At 36.6% G+C, this 22,134-nt stretch overlaps 1 protein-coding gene and 3 non-coding genes across 8 annotated transcripts in view; 3 read left to right on the top strand and 1 right to left on the bottom strand.

Annotated features, from left to right (window-relative positions):
* The first annotated feature begins 1,480 nt into the window (after positions 1-1,480).
* Positions 1,481-1,552, top strand: trnap-agg (transfer RNA proline (anticodon AGG)). The gene has a single exon. It is a non-coding gene; the product is annotated as a tRNA-Pro (tRNA).
* A 292-nt stretch (positions 1,553-1,844) lies between these two features.
* Positions 1,845-1,916, bottom strand: trnaw-cca (transfer RNA tryptophan (anticodon CCA)). The gene has a single exon. It is a non-coding gene; the product is annotated as a tRNA-Trp (tRNA).
* A 222-nt stretch (positions 1,917-2,138) lies between these two features.
* On the top strand, positions 2,139-2,212 carry trnai-aau (transfer RNA isoleucine (anticodon AAU)). The gene has a single exon. It is a non-coding gene; the product is annotated as a tRNA-Ile (tRNA).
* A 3,274-nt stretch (positions 2,213-5,486) lies between these two features.
* Positions 5,487-22,134, top strand: part of pfkpb (phosphofructokinase, platelet b) — a 31,768-nt gene continuing 15,120 nt past the window's right edge. For 2 of the 5 annotated variants that reach the window (XM_067363163.1, XM_067363165.1), the window contains exons 1-15: positions 5,487-5,757; positions 9,282-9,355; positions 10,724-10,801; positions 11,337-11,526; positions 11,616-11,781; positions 13,730-13,774; positions 13,858-13,966; positions 15,161-15,256; positions 17,145-17,237; positions 17,324-17,449; positions 17,785-17,849; positions 17,989-18,058; positions 19,189-19,335; positions 21,345-21,415; positions 21,509-21,596. In XM_067363163.1, coding sequence (XP_067219264.1) covers positions 5,673-5,757; positions 9,282-9,355; positions 10,724-10,801; positions 11,337-11,526; positions 11,616-11,781; positions 13,730-13,774; positions 13,858-13,966; positions 15,161-15,256; positions 17,145-17,237; positions 17,324-17,449; positions 17,785-17,849; positions 17,989-18,058; positions 19,189-19,335; positions 21,345-21,415; positions 21,509-21,596 — 1,503 coding nt within the window. In that variant the 5' untranslated portion in view covers positions 5,487-5,672. Of the gene's footprint in view, positions 5,758-9,281; positions 9,356-10,723; positions 10,802-11,336; positions 11,527-11,615; positions 11,782-13,729; positions 13,775-13,857; positions 13,967-14,987; positions 15,084-15,160; positions 15,257-17,144; positions 17,238-17,323; positions 17,450-17,784; positions 17,850-17,988; positions 18,059-19,188; positions 19,336-21,344; positions 21,416-21,508; positions 21,597-22,134 lie in introns of all 5 variants that reach the window. The other 3 variants (XM_067363167.1, XM_067363166.1, XM_067363162.1) reach the window with 2 other exon arrangements.

Raw genomic sequence — 22,134 nt, 5'->3', positions numbered from 1 at the left:
AAGCTAAAAATAGGCAATAAACGGACTACACTACAGTCGCTCGACTTCAGCGTCGCCACAACTAAGCTTCCGAAAACCAGTTTTTATCTAAAACATTTTCTCAGAAAGTTTTAGTTAGACTACGTTATAAGAGCACAATTATGAGCATAATGAGGCTGTAAAGCGGACTGAGCTTACCTTTTCGGTGTGATGACGTTTAATGTCCTCGACTGCCTCTGTGGTCCAATTTATCCACTTGTTAGCAACCGCCTTTTTCAAGGCACATTTAAAAAATCACAAATGGGTTGATTTTTTAAATACTGATGTATTTATTTTTTAAATACTGATGTATTTTATGTCGTATAATAAAACGTGAAAGTGTCTTGAGCTTGTGTTCACCTTATTTCAGCCATTTAAACAAAATCCCATTCAAGACAAAACAAAATGAAACAAAAAACACTGATTTTGGGAAGATGGAACTGGAAGTGCTAAAATGCTAATTTGCTAACGTGTTTTGGCCACCAAAAGTGATGTCATACCTGCACCACTCTTGTTGACTGTTCTCTTTATTGTGAGTTGAGGAAGAGAAACAGACTTAAAAGAATTAATTATTAGGCCTAAAATAGTACTTTATATATCGCATCTATTTGATATTATGGTAACACTTAACTATATGATTCCATTTGTTAACATGAAGCAACAATGACAAATACTTCTAAAGCATTTATTAAACTTAGTTAATTTAAAAATTTACTAATGCATTATCAAAATCAGAAGTTGAATCTGATAATATAATTTAATGGACCTGAGCTGACATGAACTAACAGTGAATAGGTTTTTTTATTACCTAACATTAACAAGGATTAAATCCTGTAACAAATGTATTGTTGTTAGTTAATGTTAGCCATTAACGTTTAAATTGTGGGATCTTATTGTAAAGTGTCTCCGATATTAGATAGATTATAGTCTATAACACTTTACCGATATTAACGTAGCATAGATGGCAACAAAGCTAACACACTCACAGCCACAAAATCAAAATCTACAATGTTTGTCATCATAGTGGTGGACAGCAACGAAATAAGCCTATTTTTAATTCACTCTACTTCAGTACACCAAGTTAGCCAAGTACTTGATTTGTGTACTTCGTCCGCCACTGACCATGACTGACGTTTGAGTCTGTGGAATAGTTAGAACAATGTGGAAAGGTAACTTCCTGATTTAACAAAATATCACAAACTGCTTGGTAATTTGTGTAGCTAGAACCAACAATAACACAGTTTAATTGATAAAATCTTTTAAGTGTGAGTATTTGGCAGATAACGAGTGCTTTACGTGTTGGTAATTCAAGTAGCTGAGTGGAATAGGAAAAAAGCATAGGATGTCAAAATCCTACTTGTGCTCACCTTCGCCGATTGGAATTAAAAAATAAAAATAAAATCTGTAGCAACCTTTCATCAACGTGAAGGACTTACTGTATTATTTGGATCGCTTGCATGTCGGCTCGTTGGTCTAGGGGTATGATTCTCGCTTAGGGTGCGAGAGGTCCCGGGTTCAAATCCCGGACGAGCCCTACTTTTCCTCTTTCCTTTTTGACATGTTCCAGCATTGAAGTGTGGACCCTTCCTCTGACTATTCTAAAAAAAAATGTGACAACGAGACTTAATAAAAAGCTGACGCTCCTTCGTATCAGAGTAGTCAACAACCTCGCTAGTTTGTACTTACAGCGCCTCTTTGTGGCGAAAAAACATATATTACATGATTTTAGATTTTTAAATAATTTGAATCGCAGGTCTTACGTTTTCTTGGTATGAGTCCCTTATGTTCTATTACTTTCCTCCGTTTTATAGACTCAAAAGGATTATTGACCCCGACGTGATTTGAACACGCAACCTTCTGATCTGGAGTCAGACGCGCTACCGTTGCGCCACGAGGTCAGTCGCAATGCAGTAACCTCAACCGGCCTATGATCTGTAAGCAAGCTGTCTGGCAAGCCTATGTGTGTGTTTTTTTTTTTTTAAATATATGTATGTGTGGTTAAGGATGCAAGTAAAGACATAAAAAATACATGGGGATATATTTACATATTGCATGCTTAAGCAATGCTGGCTAGCCTGACCCGAAAGAATGAATTAAGTACAGGAAATATGTGCGAACGTGGCCGGTTAGCTCAGTTGGTTAGAGCGTGGTGCTAATAACGCCAAGGTCGCGGGTTCGATCCCCGTACGGGCCAAATTTATTTTCTTACTTTCCCTATTTTCACTTGCCATCGTAAAAATATAGATGGTAGGAATATATAACCATTAAAAAAGTTAATTTAAAAAATGGTGATGACAGGTCATTACTAAACAGTGAAACGGATGTCAAAACAAGCAAATATAAATGTTAAATGTAAAATGCCTAAATATGTTTAATTTAAAAAAATATATTATTTTAAACTTCTGCACTGCACAAATGTAAAACGGACATGCCCAAGGTTCTAAATGTACAACTGTTTCTTATTTGAAACTGGTACATATTAAAATGTCTTGATGTATTTTTTTATTTTTTTTGGTTCACTCATTGTGTAGTAAATAACCATCTGAAGATCTTTCAACCTGTGCTAAGAAAGTGTGAAGGGTGGTTAAGTATTCAATTGGACAAATTTAAATGCTACATTATACAGTCACAAGTGTGTGAATTATATGATGGTTTAAACTTTAAAGGATCAAATAAGTCCTAAACATATGTTCTGCAGCAGACACTCTGGCCCCTGTTTACCAGAATTACTCTGATCATTGTCACACTGCCTGACCTGCAGCCACTGTCAAGCATGTCATGCTGCACTTGCTCTTTCTCTCTTTATCCTAGTGCTTTGTGTGCTTGTCTGTCGTGTGTTTCAGATAGACATCCCACCCTTAGGCAGACTGAGAAGCAGACGTAGGGAGATAAGGATAAAACAGAATGCACACACACTTACACCCCAAATGCTTTCTCTTTTTTCATGAACAACCCCAATTCTCTTTTTATGGCAGGACTGATTTATGGACTGAGAAAGAGGCCTCAGACTGTCAGGTCGAGCATCAGGTCGTGAGGCCAGAGACTGTCAAAAGAAGCTAAACAGCACGATCCTTGCCACATACAGTGCAGCTGACCACTATAGGGCCCTATCTATCTATCTATCTATCCAAACCACAGTCTCTTCAAGTATGGAGGCGGCCTTTGCAATTCGAAGTGAAATGAAATGAAATGTTGTCAGTGTAAATGAATGGATGTAAAACACAACATTAGAGCGTGGTTCTAACAAACTGCTCCCAAGCAAGAACTCGGCAGCCGCGCCGACAAACTCTTGCTCCATGTGCCCTCAATTCATGACCCAATCACAAGACCTGCAACAAAGGAAAAAACCAAAACGCCCAAACCAACACATCTCAACCCTAACAGCTGTCACGTTTGCAATTGTGCTGATATTCGGGAAAACAGCCTTCTATATACTGTTATAAATATTACAACCAAGAACTCATACACAGACATTTTTGCTCCATATATTTTGAATTTTGGGGGCATTTTTATTCATTTTGGTGGCATTTTATTTGAATGCATGCACAATTTTGAGCAATCCCTCACCACGAATTACAACCAAACATCTTTGTATTCTTTCATGCTAGAGTTGTACAATGAGGGTACTTTCTAACCTCTTTGAACTATCTCTCGTCCATGTAGGCCTCTATCGTCACTGTAGCTTGCATGCGTTCCCGTCTGTTCTGTTTATGCAGTTTTTCTTTGACTACCTTGTCAATCGATGCCCCCTGGGCATGGTTGCCACCTTGTGGATAAACTCATTACTGCAAAAAAAAATTAAATTTGCATGTGCGACTTGAGCCTACAAGTGCGCTTACAATATACGGTGGTACTCTTCTGTTGACAAAATTTGCGTCACAAACACTGTATGCTGACCCTCGCATACACGTAAAAAGTGGATTAAGTGGACTATGTACTTATCCATGTAGCGTGTGAATTGTATAAGGTTATTTTGTCATTTAACAATGGAGTCCAATACCCCCTCCGCTACGTAATTAAAGCTGTGACAGTTGAGTGCATGAAGTGTCCAACATTCCACACTTCATTTTTTCTGTTAATTTAGTGCATCATCCGGGTATTTAAAGTGCACTTTTCTTTTTGGAATTTTCGCACAATTTGTACTTAAAAAGTTATAGAATAGTGCATAAGTATGCAAATTGGGACGCACCTATAGTTAAAATAGTCCATGTGACAGTGATTCATCCGTGTTCTATGTCAGAACGTCACTCATTATTGGCCGGCTCCTGCATCCGCATCACATGCATGCATCGTGCTGCACGCGTGAACAGCGTTGGCCAATACTGAGTCGGTGTTCTGACGTAGAACCTTGTTTTGTTTTTGCGCAAAAAGGTTTTCTTGACGCTTCATAAAATTAAGGTTGAACCACTGCAGTCACATGGACTATTTTAACTATGTCTTTACTCTCTTTCTGGGCCTTAAAAGGTGGTTCAGAAACCTCTCGTATTTCATCAAAAATATCTTAATTTGTGTTCTGAAGATGAACAAAGGTCTTACAGGTTTGGAACGACATGAGGGTTAGTAATTAATGACAGAAATTTCATTTTTGGGTGAACTAACCCTTTAATACACGTGCTTCCTTCTTCAGATTCAGAATGAATGGCTGTAAAAGTTAAGTAATAAAAAAGTTGTTTAACCGGAATATGTTTCCTGCTGAACTCAGTGGTGCAATGCGAATGTTGAGTGCTCTTCTTTAAAGACTTGACAGATGATGCCATTACTTGACACATTTTTAAAAAAAATAATAATAATAATCGATTAGAATGTATAGAGACATTAACTTGTGTAAAAAAACAGAAATTTAAAATCTGTATTAAGCTCTATACATTAGCTTTTTATCTTTGTGCAGCGTCACTGTCAGCATGATGTGGTTGCCCTTTTCTTGCTGTAAGCCCAGACAAGCCCATTTGTCTGTCTTTGGCAAGGCAGTGCTCTCTCTCTCTCTCTCTCTCTCTCTCATACACACAAATTCTCTCCGAGTGAATAATATGTCAAGGTCATATAGAGATTCCACTGTCTAGATTTAGTTGACAGAGTTTCACCTTTTGTTTACTAGATGAGAATTGCTATGCAGTGTGTTCTATAGATAGTATTCTATTACTAGACCACAAATGCATACATATTAATATGTTTTGTCTTCGTTTCATTATCATGAAGCCATTTGTGTGTGACAAATAAGTGCATAAACTAGGCTACTTCCTTAATGACTGTAACGTAATCTGTTTTTCCATGTGCTGCAAGAACAAGAGTATCGTGTTTCATTTAGAGTAGGCTGGATCTTTACTGTGTAAATTGTTTTACAATAACTCTCAACTTGATGAAAGCAAAGTAGGACTTCCTTGTCACTTATTTAATCCCAACATCGGACGGCAATTGGTCTAAATTCGTCCAGATGAGACGTGATCAGCAGGACTATTGCCTGACGCTGCTGTCAATCCAGAATGGGGCGGTAGATGTCAACCTACCGGACCGCGCGAAGCGCCGAAACGCACGTCCGACACCGGAGGAGAAGTTGATCGGCGGAGCCTTTTATCCTCTCCAGCCTGCTTTGGATTGCTCTTACTTCAACCAGGAATACAAGGCACTGCTCTGTTCGCAAAAACATCAGCGTAATAATGCCGGACAGTAAAAAATTCTTCGAGAACCTCTCTGGAGCAGGGAAGTCCATTGGCGTCTTGACAAGCGGCGGAGATGCTCAAGGTAATTTTTGTCTATAATAACAAGGATTAGGATGTCAAGGGTGCTTGTTTGCCCGATCTAGCAGTGGCAGATTGACCTGTTTGCATCTAATGATTAACGTTACATATCTTGGCAAAACGCAACCGATGCAACAGATGATAAAAGAGAAAGGCGAGGCAGTTCCGGGCTTTAAAATGACGCTAAAATTACTTTATGAGTACTTATATAGCGATTCTGAACTGTTTTCAGTCGTTAATTAGGCTACTGAAAATATGATTGGAATATGTTTATGAATAAATTAAATATTTTAGTGTTAAAACACAATCATTTAACACATAGTTTATAGATATTGAAATTAAAATAATTAACTCGCATCGCTGCACTGACCGCTCGAGCGTCATGACAACGCGTATAAATAAACTGGGTGCGCTCGAGCGACTTTAAACGCAAATGCAATAAAATATTTATACAATTAGCTATATGACGCAGTATTTACGTTATGTCATACGTCTAATTTTATGCTGACATTGGCATACCGTTAAATCATGAACGAATTACAATAAATGATTGACAGATCAGACTATCTGTTGAATTTTGGCCGTCTATGTGTTTCCTCACCTGGTTTCCTTTGCATCTTTGTGCGCATCGAGTGTTATATTTGTTATATGTCATAATAAATATATAATAGTGAAGAATGTCTACGTGATGACAGGCAAGTATTAGAGCGAGACTCCCATGATGCCGTGTTCACGTGATAAAAAACCCACGGCATCCCAAGCATGAGCGCGCGAGTTAAAAGCCTTGTAAAACCATTTCCGTTTTAAAAGCGCACCTTTCCCGGCGCTCGTTTATTCGTTTGCGCATATTTAACTGAGAATTAAAGAGGTCACGAAGCGTTGTTTTGCTCTCTGATGCAATGTCTGACTCCCTTCATCAGTATCATACGCTACATCCAACCTAGAAGAGACGATTGTATTTTCCTCAGAAACATTGCCTGTTTGTTTACTCTTGAATGCGTTTGCACATTTCCTGGACCAGCATAAAACACTAGTTTTAATTTTGAGTTCGTAGGAAAAGAGTGTATTTAAAATACAGCTACTCCTAGAGTTTCCACTTCTGACCCATTTTGCCTTTTTAGTTCGGTTCCTGGTCTGATGGCACTAGGTTTCCTAGCAACGGTCTCCTGGCAGCAGCCCTCCCATCACTATGGGTTAGGCTGGACATACAGCCTCAGGGGAATAGATGCTTGATTCAACTTGTCAGGTCACAGCATGGGAACATACTGAGCAGAGCCTCCACCTTTCATTCCTCTATTTGTGCCACAAATGGTTTGGAGATCTTTGTTGATTGTTTAAGGGGTGTCCAATCCTGCTCACTGTCAGCTCCAATCCCAGTTTAACACACCTGAACCAGCAAATCAAGGTCTTACCTGGCATACTAGATAGAAACTTCCAGGCAGGTGTGTTGAGGCAAGTTGGAGTTAAACTCTGCAGGACAGTGGAGTGGCCCTCCAGGACCGAGTTTTGACACCCCTGGTTTAAAATTACTTTCTTTGCACTGTAAAACCGAACAGTGAAATTAATAAAATGAAATGAGTTTGTTTCTCTCACATAATAATGATAGTTCATTGTACTTAATAGAAAAAAGTTGCGTGAACTCAAAATTTCATTGTAATAAGCTGAACTTAATATGATTGAGTTTCTAATTCACAGGATGCTTTGCCTCAGACTGTATAAATAAATGTTGAAATTAAGTGTTATTTTGTGTGTTTTTGCACAAGATTAACATAGGGAGACATAAGTTAGTGTTTAATGTTGTGATTTTATGGGGGTTCTGTTATGTTAGTTTTGTAGGGTTATCATTGTGGTGAAGAGTAGCAAAGTCCCTTTAAGACGAGTCATTTCACTCGGCGGCCATCTTTGAAACGCCTCTCGGGCATCCTGGGCATTATGCAATCTCTTTGAATGGGGAAACATCAAATTCTCCAAAAGTATTCGCCAACCTTACGATTAAATTTCATGTTTGAAATCACCAATGAAATCTAACAACAACCGGCTCATAAATTTAGTTTCTAAACACTCGAATCATGACAAAAAAAAACTATTTTTTTTCAGGCTGGATCAAGCTAATGCGCATGCGCAGACCTAATGCTTGGCTCACACTACAGGAGTTTTAGGCCGATTTATGCCCGATTTTCCCCTCCCGAGAATCTGAGAAAAAATCTTGTCCACGACCTCGATCGGTTCTGGTGTTCGGCACAGATTATCTGGTAATGTGAGACGTTCACAGATAAAATCTTGCACCTCCCGATCTGACCTCACACAAATCGGGCTTACCCCGTTCATATCAAACATGTTTGATATTTATCGGGATGAGCAAGATCGTAATAACATCAGTACTGTCACAATAGCCAATAGGAAACAAGTATACGACGCAACGGAAGTGACAGACATTTCGAAATGGCGACCGCGAAACCAAGATCAAGGAATCTACAATGTAAAAGGTGACACTAGCGCTTTTGAACTACAGTAGGCAGGCAATATTATAACGATAAACATTCTAGCATACTACGATAGTAATAAAAGGTAAATTTTACCTCCATTTCTCGCTGAAGAACTGACAATCCATGTTGAGCCCGTCTCCTCAACCATTTTTTCATCCACACTCGTTTATTCTTCCGCTTTTGTGTTTTCTCACAACAAACGATTATTATTGCTACAGCAAGTTTCCGTGTTTCCGTATCCATTTTGTTTACATCTGCTTTTGAGCTGCTGTGTAGATCACGTGACGCGCTTCCTCTGGCAGATAATCTTAATAACATTTTGTAGTGTGTGATGCTCCGCGAATTTCAAATCGTGTAGTGTGAGCATGTTTAAGATTTGAGGGAAGAAAATCTGCAAAGATTCTCCTGAAGTGTGTGCTGCAACCAGATTTTACAATTGGACAGGATTTTAAAACTCCTGTAGTGTGAGCCAGGCATAAATGCGCATCTCTTCGCAGGCCTCGCGTCTGACTGTTTCTATAGAAACCGGTGATTCTAACGGCCCCTGAAGTGATGCGATGACTTTACCAGTCGGAGATTGGGACTTATTCTACCATATTGCGCGTTACACTTTCTCCCATTCAAAACAATACGAGTGACACGTCTTGTGTTATTCTATAGTCTTTGAGAGTAGATCCTTTGGTTAGGTTGTAACATTTAACCAAGATCTGAATGTGATGTTTATGTAAATGAACTGAATGTAATTAACATTATGATGAGTGGGACGAGGCTGAGAACTGTGGGAATGAAGGGATGCTGGTGGCGTGATTTTTAATGTGAGACACCTGTGCACTCACTCCGCTCCCACAGCTTTTGGCCCCGCCCCACTTGTCACAAAAATTTTAAGTTCTACTAACTTAAAAAAAATGAGTTAGTTTACTTATGTTTTGAGGTAATAAGTTTCTTCAGATGTTTTAAGTATTCTGAACTTATTGAGTTTTACAGTGTGTTTGATGCATCAGAATTTGTGAATCACCAGTCTTTTCTGTATTTCTTCATGCAGGTATGAATGCCGCTGTAAGGGCAGTGGTCAGAATGGGAATCTATGTAGGAGCAAAAGTTTATTTCGTCCATGAGGTGATTTTTTTTTTTTTATCTCTTTTGATGTATTCTCTGAAATTTATATAGGACATTGACTGTTTAAAGATAACATGAAATTAATGTTGAGATAGTCTTTATTTCCCTATTGTGACATGTATCTAGGTGAAACAAGACAAAATGTAGATCGGGACTTGATTTTATCCATAGGGAATTGACCGGAATGTTGGATGGTAGTGGTTTTTGGTAACACTTTATTTTAAAGAGTTCCTATAATGCCCCATTCACAAGATGTCATATAAGTCTTTGGTGTTTCAGCTCAAAATAACCCACAGATAATTTATTATAGCTTGTCACATTTGTCCTTATTTGGGTGTGAGCAAAAACATGCCCTTATTTGTGTGTGTCCCTTTAAATGCAAATGAGCTTCTGTTCCCGGACCACTTTCCCGAAGAGGGCGGAGCTTTAACAGCTCACGCTTCGGTTGATCAACAACAAAGCTGGAGAATCTCACACAGCCAAAATGAGGATTGTCAGTAATGGTGTGATTTAACACATCAACTAGCATGTGTCGTCATGTTAATCTTTTGTGCAAATCCAGAGTTGAACTGACCCTCGTTTGTTAAGCAGTCTGGTGTAAAGTGACGGTATGGTAACAACACTTGACAACAACAACTCTTCCTCTTATTTAAAGCAGCCCAACATGGCCTCACCCCCTTTGTTGTGTGTTCTCGGGGGCAGGGTTTATGTAAATTTTAGGGTTAGTGATGTCACCAACCCGGGAAGAAGCTCGTTGTTGTCCCTACCAGTCCTTAAACAGTGATTTCTTTAAAAGAAAATATTTCCTTTTGCATTGAACTTTGAGCAGTGTACTTTGAGCAACTTTGCAGACATCGTTTATGCTGTAACAGCAACATTATACACTAACTAAAGTTAAAAAAGTGAAATCATAATCAACCACAACTTTAAGGAAAAGTAGTTACACATTACATGTACTTACTTTAGTAATTACAGTAAATGATGCATAATTATGTTTAACTAACCCTAAACCTAACCCTAACCGTAACTATATAGTAAGTACACATAGTTAATTAATATTAGTCAGTACTTATTTGAGTAAGTACAATGTAACTACATCACCTTAAAATAAAGTGTAACCTGGTTTTCTATTGGTTGATCTCACGTGTTGCCTGTAGTCATTTGATGGTGGCATCTATGGTCTTTGTTGTGCAGTGATAAATAAAGATTCAGGTATTCCAGCAAGCAGCATTGTTTCCTTCATCTCAAAGCACATGCATGAAAGCTTGTGACAGATAAAAGGATTCCATTCTGTGGTTGCCTTGGTAGAAAGGAAAATTAATTCAGCCTATTAATATGTCACAATAAATGTTTTTTTTTTATCCTCAGGGCTACCAGGGCATGGTGGACGGAGGTGACAACATCAAAGAGGCATCATGGGAAAGTGTTTCCAGCATGTTACAAGTGGTAAGCTAACTTCCATATTAAATTAAAAGCTAAAATAGCACATAAAATTGAGTGAACATAGAGAAGATGCATTGCAGTGTTGTTGCATAGAGCTGCATGATTCTGGATAAATTAATTAACTGTATAGTTTGAGAAACATGATTCTCAAACTGTACAGAAGGGGTAAACATACATCACCATTTTTAATGTTGCATTATATTGTGCAAGGAAACAATTTACCTTTATTTATTTAGCATAGGTTTTTATTCAAAGTGACTTACAAATAAGGGACATCACTTGTAGTTTGTCATCAGATCCTTCAATATTGGGGAAGTTAAGCTAAATTTGCATACAAGCTAACTTAAATGCAGAAATATAAGTTCCTGTATTTATGGTTGTTGTTAATTAATGTTTTTCTTGTAGCATTTCTTGTTGTCATATAGCATTTGTTTTGTTATTGAATGAATTATTTTTTTTGAATGGATGATTCAATGACAAATACATTTTTTAGCTGTCACTGTGTGCCTATTTTCTTAATGTCACCATGTGTGTGCAGGGTGGCACTGTGATTGGCAGCGCCCGTTGCAAGGATTTTCGCACCCACGAGGGACGTTTGCGTGCTGCTCTAAACCTGGTGGAGCGTGGCATCACTAACTTGTGTGTGATTGGTGGAGATGGCAGTTTGACCGGAGCTAATCTCTTCAGGGAGGAGTGGAGCGGACTGTTGGATGAGCTTGTCCAATCAGGTAGCAGAGAAGGAGGGGCTTATACTGTATTGAATAACATAATACCTTCATATTTTTCTCTGTATCCATGATTTGTTTCTGTCTCCCAGGTCAAATCACTGAAGAGGCTGCCCAAACTCATTCTGTGTTGCATGTTGTTGGGATGGTGGGCTCGATAGACAATGATTTCTGCGGGACAGATATGACAATTGGCACTGACTCAGCACTGCACAGGATCATAGAGGTGGTGGATGCCATAATGACCACCGCACAAAGGTATATGCTAACAATTACAATATACAAAAAAAATAAATAAAAAATCCCAGTTATTTCAATACATTTAAATTTGCAAACATTTTTGTTGCCCAACAGTAGAGCATGTCACTAGCCAGGGCTGGATTTAACTCATGATGTGAAATATATTTTCTTGCCCCCTCAATACCCTCCACCCTGACCCCAGTAGCTTACATACATACTAAACTATATATATATATATATATTGGACGGAAACCCAATGTCCAAAACTGATGTTGTTGGTTTATATATGGTCAGAGACGTGCATGTGTCATTATATTATTAACTTTCTACCAAAATCAAGCTCAAGTGGAGTTACTAGGTTTTTGACCAGCAAAAACTTTTGGACATTCGTCAATAAGTTCATCGCATTACGTTTTTCATTAATTTACGGGTTATAAAATTTACTGTAGCTATGTGGGCTCTCAGTTTTTTTCTGTCATTTGTCCAAAATCTCATGTTATTAAAGATGATGTGTTACACACAGGCTATTTAAGACAGTATTGGCTATGACTCGACATTCAACAACAAATAATAGACCCTCTACTTCGCTCCTCAAATACATAAAACATTAGCCTTTATATATATAGTGTTTCTTGAGTAAAAAAAAAATGCTGTACTTATTCAAAGAACCAGGGGCCAGTTGCACCAGCTGTGCGCAAGTTACAACGTAGACTAGTTTTGACGTAAATGGGCACTAAGTTACAACTTACGCACTACTAAATATTTTTGTGTTGCACCATTAAACTTAGTTGAAGCGTATCAGTCATAATCAATAAATGTCATTTCTTATGTTTTTTATTGATCCTTATTAATTTCATTTCAAATACAGTTTCTGAATGTTATTTACATATAAAAACATTTATGATTAAGTAGTAGGCTATTATATTTAACGGGAACTTATTTTTACTGTTAGCTACGTGAGGCAAAATAAGTCAGAATGAAGGATAAACTGAAATTCACAGAATTTCAACAACTTCTGCTCCTGTATTTGAAGGATCTCTGAAGGTAAACGTCATATTATGCGGCTACGCATTACTTTACGGAGACCTTACGAGCTACTAGCTACGTTCTGCCTTAAGAACAAATGGTGCAACCGAATAAAGTACAGAGTTAGTTACAAACTAGTTAGTAGTTACTAAGCCACTAGTGTGGACTTTACGTTCCATTTTAAGAAAGAACTTACGAACGGCTGGTGCAACCCTACCCTGTTCTTTATTAACCCTTGCGTTGCAAACAAGCAGAGATGATCCAAACTGTGTGTGGAACTTTATTCACGATAGAAGTTATGAGGTTTGACTGACAGTTTGATGATCCAATGCAGTTATGAGGTTTAGTCACAAGCTCTTTTTATTACTTTTCATTGGTTAAATATTTGCACAACTGTCAGACAGACGTAAAGGGTGACCGATAGTAATGATTTATGGAAAAAATTTACGAAATACAGAGATACAAGTTTTCTGAATGATATTTTCAATGTTGTTAATTTTATATAGTATATGTCTTAAAGTGCTTTACCATTAGAGTGAAATAATAATATTTAATAATATTTATAATTTATACACATGCATTTTCTGTAAAGCTGCTTTGAAATGATATGTATTGTGAAAAGCACTATACAAATAAATGTGAATTGAATAAAATAATATTTCTCCTCATTGTAATTGGACCCCCCCCGCCAGACATCTGAGTGTATGTGCGTGCCTAGAATGCCAATGCATAAATCCGGCCCTGGAATTAGCAATGCCAAGGTCATGGGTTTGATACCCATGCATGCACTGATAACATACCTACCTTAAATGTAAAGTCACACATTTTCAAGTCATGGATTTTGAATATCAAATACATTAGACATTGTTTTGAACAATTTAAGCCTATCATTAAAAGATAAATCAAGTTTTTTTAAAAATTCATATTGTGTCTCTTTTAGCCATCAGAGGACCTTTGTGCTGGAGGTCATGGGTAGACACTGCGGGTAAGACCCTGAACTATAAACACTCAAAGAAAAATGCGCTATATTTGAAATCAGCAGTAATCCGTGTGTGTATGTGTGTGTAGGTATCTAGCATTAGTCAGTGGTCTTGCGTGTGGAGCTGACTGGGTGCTGATTCCAGAAATGCCTCCCAAAGATGGCTGGGAGGAACAGATGTGTCACAAACTGTCAGAGGTAACACGCACATAAACATGCATGCAGAAACCTACAGCCACGCTCAAACTAACTAAAGAAGAGAAACTACTAACCTAACTACATTGTTCAGTAGCGTGACAGTACTCCAGTTGTAGCAAACAAGCTAGCTTTTACAGCAGTTGCAGTGTAGTTTGACCAAACATTACATCACTGCATGGAGTCTTGCAGTCAAGACAAACATTTATTTATTCATTTAGTATGCGCTTTTATTCAAAGCGACTTACAAACGAGGAACATCACACGCAATTTGTCATCAGAGCCAACAATATATTATGTAGAATTATATGAGAGATCATAATATGAGTAATTTACATATATATATATATATATATATATATATATATATATATATATAAAGTTTCTTTCCTGCACTAAATAAAAAATTGGACTTTTCTCGCAATTATGTGTTTTTATAAAGTCAAAATTGCGAGATATAAATCGCAATTCAGACTTTTTTATCCGAATTGTGAGAAAAATATACAAGTATTCAGATGCTTCATTTTAATGAAAAAATTCACCTAATCCATTGATTCATCACTCAGTTGTGTTCCTGGAACTCTTTAAATTTTTTTTACATTGTCTTTTTGTAGAAAGAATAAACATTTAATTAAATACTGTATTAAATAAAAGAGTGTCTTATTAATTTAGTGTAAAATTATTTGTATTAATAGATTAAGTTTGATGTTGTCACTAATTGATCTATTGTTTTTGTGCCAGAAAAATGCTTCTACTTTTAACTGAATCATGTAATCTGATATTTAGATTATTTAATAGCTTATAGCTTCAGTTTACTTTTTTAATTTTTAGTAGCTTGTAGTGTAGCAAGGCACGTTTTCTAAAGAATAACTTAGTAGTTGTTGTTTAGCTTGCTACAGTTTCCCCCAAGAAGCCATGCTCAAACACATGAACACATTCACACAACACACTCATGCATACATGCCAGTGCACACACACACACACACGCACAGCTTGTTTCAGTCCTCCAGTGTTTGTCCTGCAGAGCCGTTTGCGAGGTTCTCGTCTTAATATAATCATAGTGGCCGAGGGAGCCACAGACAGACATGGAAACCCCATCAGCTCTAATGCAGTGAAGGACGTGAGTATCTCCTCCCCGTTCTCACCAGTGTGTATGTATGTACGGATGTGTGTGCGCGTGCTTTTTTTCCCTTGTAGAATCGTGCTGATAAGAAACGGCTTAATATCATCATAGTAGCTGAAGGTGCAATAGACCATAACAACAAGCCCATAACCACAGACCTTATAAAGGACGTGAGTAATGCACAGCCACAGGCCATACAGCACATCCATACTAATGAGTGTATAAATGACTGCTTTCCTTCTCTTACACATAACACAATTTCCATATTTCCATTTTCTTCTTCTAGTTTTGTTACAGAAGGATTAACAAATGCATGTTTTATATTTGAGTTTTGGTAGACACTGCTTTTGGTGTAAATATCAGCTGTGTGTGTTTACATGTGACACTTCCCTTCATTTACTTTTGTGTCTTTAAGTCACACACATTTCTCTCACAACATGCATGTCTGTGGTTATGTTTGCTGACCTTGCATATTATGGAATGCCAAAGCTGCTGAAATAAGAAATAAATAAATACACAAAGAAATGGAATGAATGAATGAATGAATGAATAAATAAACAAATACATACATAAATACAAAGATAATATTTATAAGAAATATTTTTTTTGCATATTTATTTATTTATTAATTTCTTTATATATATATATATATATATATATATATATATATATATATATATATATATATATATATATATATATATATATATATATTATTATTATTATTATTATTTGTATTTTTTTTTATGTATTTATTTATGTATTTATTTATTTATTATTTCGGCAGCTTTGGCTTTCCGTAGCCTTTAGAGTAAACTGCTTTAGAAATAGTGCTCTGTTCTTGCATGTGTGTTTTAATTCATGGTGGAGTTTTGGGATTTTGGGCTCAGTCTGACATTAATAATAAATCCATCTACACTACCTTTCAAAAGATATTTTTCCCCCAAAAAAGGATGCATTAAATTAATCATAAGGCACAGTAAATTTTTCATTTTTGCAACAAAAAAACTATTTCAAGTAAATGCTTTTCTTTTCAACTTTCTATTCATCAAATGATCCTGGAAAAATGGTTTCCACAAAAATATTAAGCAGCACAACAGTTTTATACATTGATATTATAACAAGAAATGTTTCTTGAGCAGCAAATTAGCATATTCTAATGGTTTCTGTAGGATCATGTGACACTGAAGACTTTAGTAATGATTTGCTATCACAGGAATAAATTAAATTTTAAAATATATATGAATAGTTCAGATGCAAAAGCCGCTAAACACCACCTCCTTCAAAAACGAGATAATGATATTGAGCGATTGCTTACCGCACATATTATACGTTCATCAAATACTTTCGCTTCAAATCTGATAAATCCTAGCGTCAGCCTATTCAGAAATACCGGTTAGTTGGCAGAAACCGCTAAACGCCACTTCCCTTTGTTAAAAAGCCTCTAAAGTCCACAGAAGAACCAATCAGAAGATCCGAATTGAATCATATGATTTCAAGATGAATGATGGTGTGTGTACGAGCTGACATTCAATTGCCGAGCTTCAAGTTTTTATCAAGGACAGGACTTTGCGAGTAGCAAGTAAACACAATAGTGTTGCTTTTGCTGCTATAAAACTGACAGAAACTGACATTTTACTATGTCTTGTTGTCCAAAGAGGTGGACCTAAAAAAATGTTAAATACCAATTAATTTAATTTTTGAAAATAAGGCATTTCAATAACTGACTAATAACCTTTTCTTTGTCATTAAAGTGAAATTACTGAACCTAAACATAGGAGCCTGGTAAAAAATGTCAGACAGGTTTTTGCAGTGGAACTCTTCATATATACAGTTATTCTAAATTGTAATAATATTTAACACTATTACAGTTTTTACTGTTTTTTTGATCAAATAAATATAGCCTCTCATAAAGCATATGAAACTTCTTTTAAAAACATTAAAAAATCTTTTGAAAAGTAGTGTGTGTCTGTCATTAATCTTTTAAGTTTGCTGGATTTGTTTGAGAATCATCTGTATTTCCGGTGAAGTAAAGATTGTGTTGACTCTCTACTGCAGCTGGTTGTGCGCTGTTTGGGGTTTGACACGCGGGTCACCATTCTGGGTCACGTCCAGAGAGGAGGAACACCCTCTGCCTTTGACCGCATTTTGGTATGGTCCTGAATTAGACAAAACACACTTGTAACATGTTGTATTCACTCTCTTTAATTCTCTTTCTCTCCTCTGTTCCTCTGTAGGCGAGTCGTATGGGAGTGGAAGCCGTGTTGGCCCTGTTAGAAGCGTCTCCTGGTACTCCAGCGTGTGTGGTGTCTCTGTGTGGGAACCAGGCTGTCAGGGTGCCTCTGATGGAGTGTGTTCAGATGGTGAGAAAGTAACTCAACTAATGACTATAGTAAAGTTTGTTAAATCTGAGAGCTTTACTGTAGAGGTAAGTGGATGTGCTCAACTTCCTGTTTCCTGTAGTCTTTCCACATCTGTATCAGTAAAAGTGCTTAGATTTTATTGCATTTGTCCTAAAGCAATTATCATAAAAGCAACGTTTCACTTTATTTCTGCATACAGACGTGGTCCGTATAAACAGTATTATCATCCAATCCTGAATCTCAGTTTAGTTCAATCAATAAAGTATTTGCTAAGTAGTTTAATGCTCTGTTTGGGAGTTTTGGATTTGTCAGTTTGATTGTTTGTCGTACTGCAGACACAGGAAGTCCAGAAGGCCATGGATGAAAAGAGATTTGAAGAAGCCGTAAAGCTGCGTGGAAGGTAAACCACAAAAACCACATTATTTTACTCTACAGAGCAGGTGTCGATGTTAATTGTAAAAATATTCATATCAGTTTATGCACTTTTATCACATCACCAAATGTCTGAATGGCCTTTTTTCTCTTTTTTTGCATTTTAGAAGTTTTGAAAACAACCTGAACACCTACAAACTCTTGTCCCACCGCAAAACTGATGCTGAACTTCCACATGTAAGTCATAATGCGAACAAGACAGAATGTATATTTTGCACAACATGTTTGGTCTGCTTTAGCCTCTTTCTGTTACACTGACAGCTCAATATGTTTATTTATTTTCTTTTGTGGGGATGAGGATGGAATGCAGGATGGCCATTGTCATGTATGTACTGTGCATGGAATATACAGTAGAATAGAATATAGAATAGAAAGCTTTGCCTCCTGATTAGGTTTCTGAACTTTCCCATTTATTTTCTCCACAAGCATTTGATTGATTTGTTCTAAGTCTAAAATAATATATATATTTTGTTTGCAATTCATTTATTGCATAATATTCAAATATATGCAAATATATACTACCGTTCAAACATTTGCAGTCGGTCATACAGTAAAACAGTAATAGTTTATGACCCCAAACCTTTGAACGGTAGTGTATTAGCTAGTTGTTTGAGGGATTAGGGAGAGTGTAGTCAGTTGAAATCACATTAACATGATGCTTCCAGAGATAGTTCACCCTAAAATGAAAATTGTCATCATTTACTCACCCTTCAAGTTGTTCCAAACCTGTTTGAGTTTCTTTCTTCTATTGAACACAAAAGAAGATATTTTGAAGAACTTTGGTAACCAGACATGTGATGGTAGCCATTGACTTCCATAGTAGGAAAATGGCTTACCAGCAATCTTTAGAATATCTTTTGTGTTCAACAGAAGAAAGAAACTCATACACATTTGTAACAACTTGAGGGTGAATAAATGATGACAGTATTTTAAGTTTCTCTATAGAATAGATTAGCAGATAGTAGCATAGACAATAAAAATAAAACAATATCTTTAATGTGAAGAAGGTTTAAATCAGAGGCACATGACAACAGACCACATGTATGTAACCATGGATTACAGTGCTTTCTTGAGTGATTTACTCACAAACGCAGCTTAATCCAGGATTTTTTTCCAGTTGTGTATCAGATTAGATTTAACGCTGTATTGTTCTATAAACATTTCTGCATGTCTTATGCAGTCTGTGTAATAGCAGAGAGCAGATACTTTGAGCTCATCTAATTCATTTTGAGAAGCAGGCCTGACTTCTAATTGAATGTCTTTGTGTTTCATTATTTTTATATTGTGTGATATGCTCTCTTCTCTAGAGTTCATTTAATGTGGCCGTATTGAATGTCGGGGCTCCTGCAGCTGGCATGAATGCAGCCGTGCGTTCCGCCGTCAGGGTTGGGATCACAGAAGGCCACACTATGTTTGCTGTTAGTGATGGATTCGAGGGCTTCTATAAGGGACAGGTAACACAACTCAAACTAACAGACCTTTATGCATAATTGGTGTTTCTGTAAAGATGCCGTAGAACTTCTTTATAAAAGATGTAATATAAGTCTAAGGTGTCCCCTGAATGTGTCTGTGAAGTTTCAGCTCAAAATACCCCATACCCCATACATTTTTTTAACTGCCTATTTTGAGCCATAATTATATATGCACCGATTCCTTGCGCAGCCCCTTTAAATCTCGTGCTCCCCGCCCCCGGAGCTCGCGCTTGCCTTAACCAGCATAAACAAAGTTCACACAGCTAATATAACCCTCAAAATGGATCTTTACAAAGTGTTCGTCATGCAGCATGTCTAATCGCGTAAGTATAGTATTTATTTGGATGTTAACATTTGATTTTGAATGAGTTTGAGGCTATGCTCCGTGGCTAAAGCTAACATTACACACTGTTGGAGAGATTTATAAAGAATGAAGTTGTGTTTATGAATTATACAGACTGCAAGTGTTTAAAAATGAAAATAGCGACAGTCTTGTCTCCGTGAATATAGTAATAAACGATGGTAACTTTAACCACATTTAACAGTACATTAGCAACATGCTAACGAAACGTTTAGAAAGGCAATTTACAAATATCACTAAAAATATCATGTTATCATGAATCATGTCAGTTATTATCACTCCATCTGCCATTTTCCGCTATTGTTCTTGCTTGCTTACCTAGTCTGATGATTCAGCTGTGCACAGATCCAGACGTTAATACTGGCTGCCCTTGTCTAATGGCTTGAACATGGGCTGGCATATGCAAATATTGGGGGCGTACATATTAATGATCCCGACTGTTACGTAACAGTCGGTGTTATGTTGAGATTTACCTGTTCTTCAGAGGTCTTTTAAACAAATGAGATTTTTATAAGAAGGAGGAAACAATGGAGTTTGAGACTCACTGTATGTCATTTCCATGTACTGAACTCTTGTTATTTAACTATGCCAAGATAAATTCAATTTTTGATTCTAGGGCACCTTTAAATGTAGCCACTTTTATGTTGATGTTTCATCATTTATTTTTGGAACTTTTCAAATGTTTTTTATGTCGATGTTTAATTTTTTTACTCTTCTCCCAGAGCTAGACTTTCAATTTTAAAATAGGAAAATATGTTTTAAAAATATTACAGAATTTTTAAAAGTTTGGTAATTTAAACAAAGAGTGCAATAAATGTAAACAATTTCAAAAGGTAGATTATTTATGCACAATTTTTACACATATTAGCATCATTTTAATCACAACCAACTATTTTGCCATTTTTAAGAAAGTCTTTTGAAACATAGTGTACTTGGTTACCAACAAGACAAAGTAAGATAATATATTATTATTATTAACATCATCACTATCATTTATTGCTGTAATTTAATTTTGTCAAATTCTATAAAAACTGTGTTAAAAAAAGTGTGTATTTTGTGAAATTAGCCTTTGTAAAATGAACGAGTCCAGCATTTTATTCCAAAATTGTTATAATGTTATAAAATACAATGCACGGTTTAAGATGTGGAGGAAATTGCATGATATTTTGACATTAATTTTGCAAAGAATTTGTTGGCGACAGTCTGTGAAACACTGTGAGACAGCATATAGATGTTTGTGAATCAGTTCCTTGCCAAATGAGATAAACAGTCATGATTACAGTAAGCCCATTATTCCCTCCCACAATCCCCTGCTGCATTGTGCTCAGTGCCATATTTAACTTACTGTAGCATTACAGATCCACTTTATACTGCTTGCCTCGTGTAGAGGAAATAGTGCTAATGCTGCTTGTAAATAAATGCAAGTTTGAGGAGGCCAAAAATTCCTTAAATGTGATTGGATGTGTTTCCAGTGGTTTCACAAGGTTTCTAAAATGAATGAATGCTTTATATCTCGAGTCTGTATTATTAGAAAGAAAAACAACATATTAAACTCTGACTGTATTGAACTCAAGCATCCAAACTCAAGCAAAGGTCCATGATCCCATATTTACTTTGATTTGTTCTGCAGATAAAAGAAATCAAGTGGGGTGATGTTGGGGGCTGGACAGGCCAGGGCGGGTCCCTGCTAGGCACAAAAAGGTACGATTATATATCTAAGAGCCCATTGTCAATAACAAGACACCGATATGCCTTTAAACACTGAATAAGATGCGTTCTAATATACTTTTTCAGAACTCTCCCAGCAAAACACATTGATAAAATTGCAGAACAAATGAGGATTCATAACATCAATGCTTTACTGGTTATTGGAGGATTTGAGGTATGAAATTATTTGTTTATGTAAATTTTTTTACACATTTTGCTGTGTATTAATGAGTAAAATTTGATTCTATAACTCTGAAGTTTCTACTGAAAATCAATCTCTCCTTTACCCAGTGCTATTCATTATGATCACATGCCATTGTGTGTCTTTTTTGTCTTAAAGGTGCAGTAAGTGATTTCTGAGAAACGCTGTTGATATTTGAAATCATTCAAACAAACACGCCCTTACTCAAAAGGATCACACCCCTATCTTGATAGCTCCGCCTCCAAATTCACAAACACCCTATGCAACACAGGCACCTCGCCTCTCATGAGTGTATACGCCCCTCACTGCTGATTGGCTACTGTGTGTTTTGGTGCTCAGTCCGATCCATTTTTAATAATGTTTCTCAGAATTCTCTTACTGCACCTTTAAATGATGTCATGATCATATTATATTACTGCTTTATAGTATTTATTACAAATTGTTATTTACAGGTGAAAAAACAATAATTAACAGTGTTTTTTTATTGCTACCAGATATTCATTAGTTTATA

This window comes from Chanodichthys erythropterus, chromosome 16 (assembly GCF_024489055.1).
Source record: "Chanodichthys erythropterus isolate Z2021 chromosome 16, ASM2448905v1, whole genome shotgun sequence".
Classification (NCBI taxonomy): domain Eukaryota; kingdom Metazoa; phylum Chordata; class Actinopteri; order Cypriniformes; family Xenocyprididae; genus Chanodichthys; species Chanodichthys erythropterus.
This window is presented reverse-complemented; position numbering and strand designations above follow the sequence as displayed.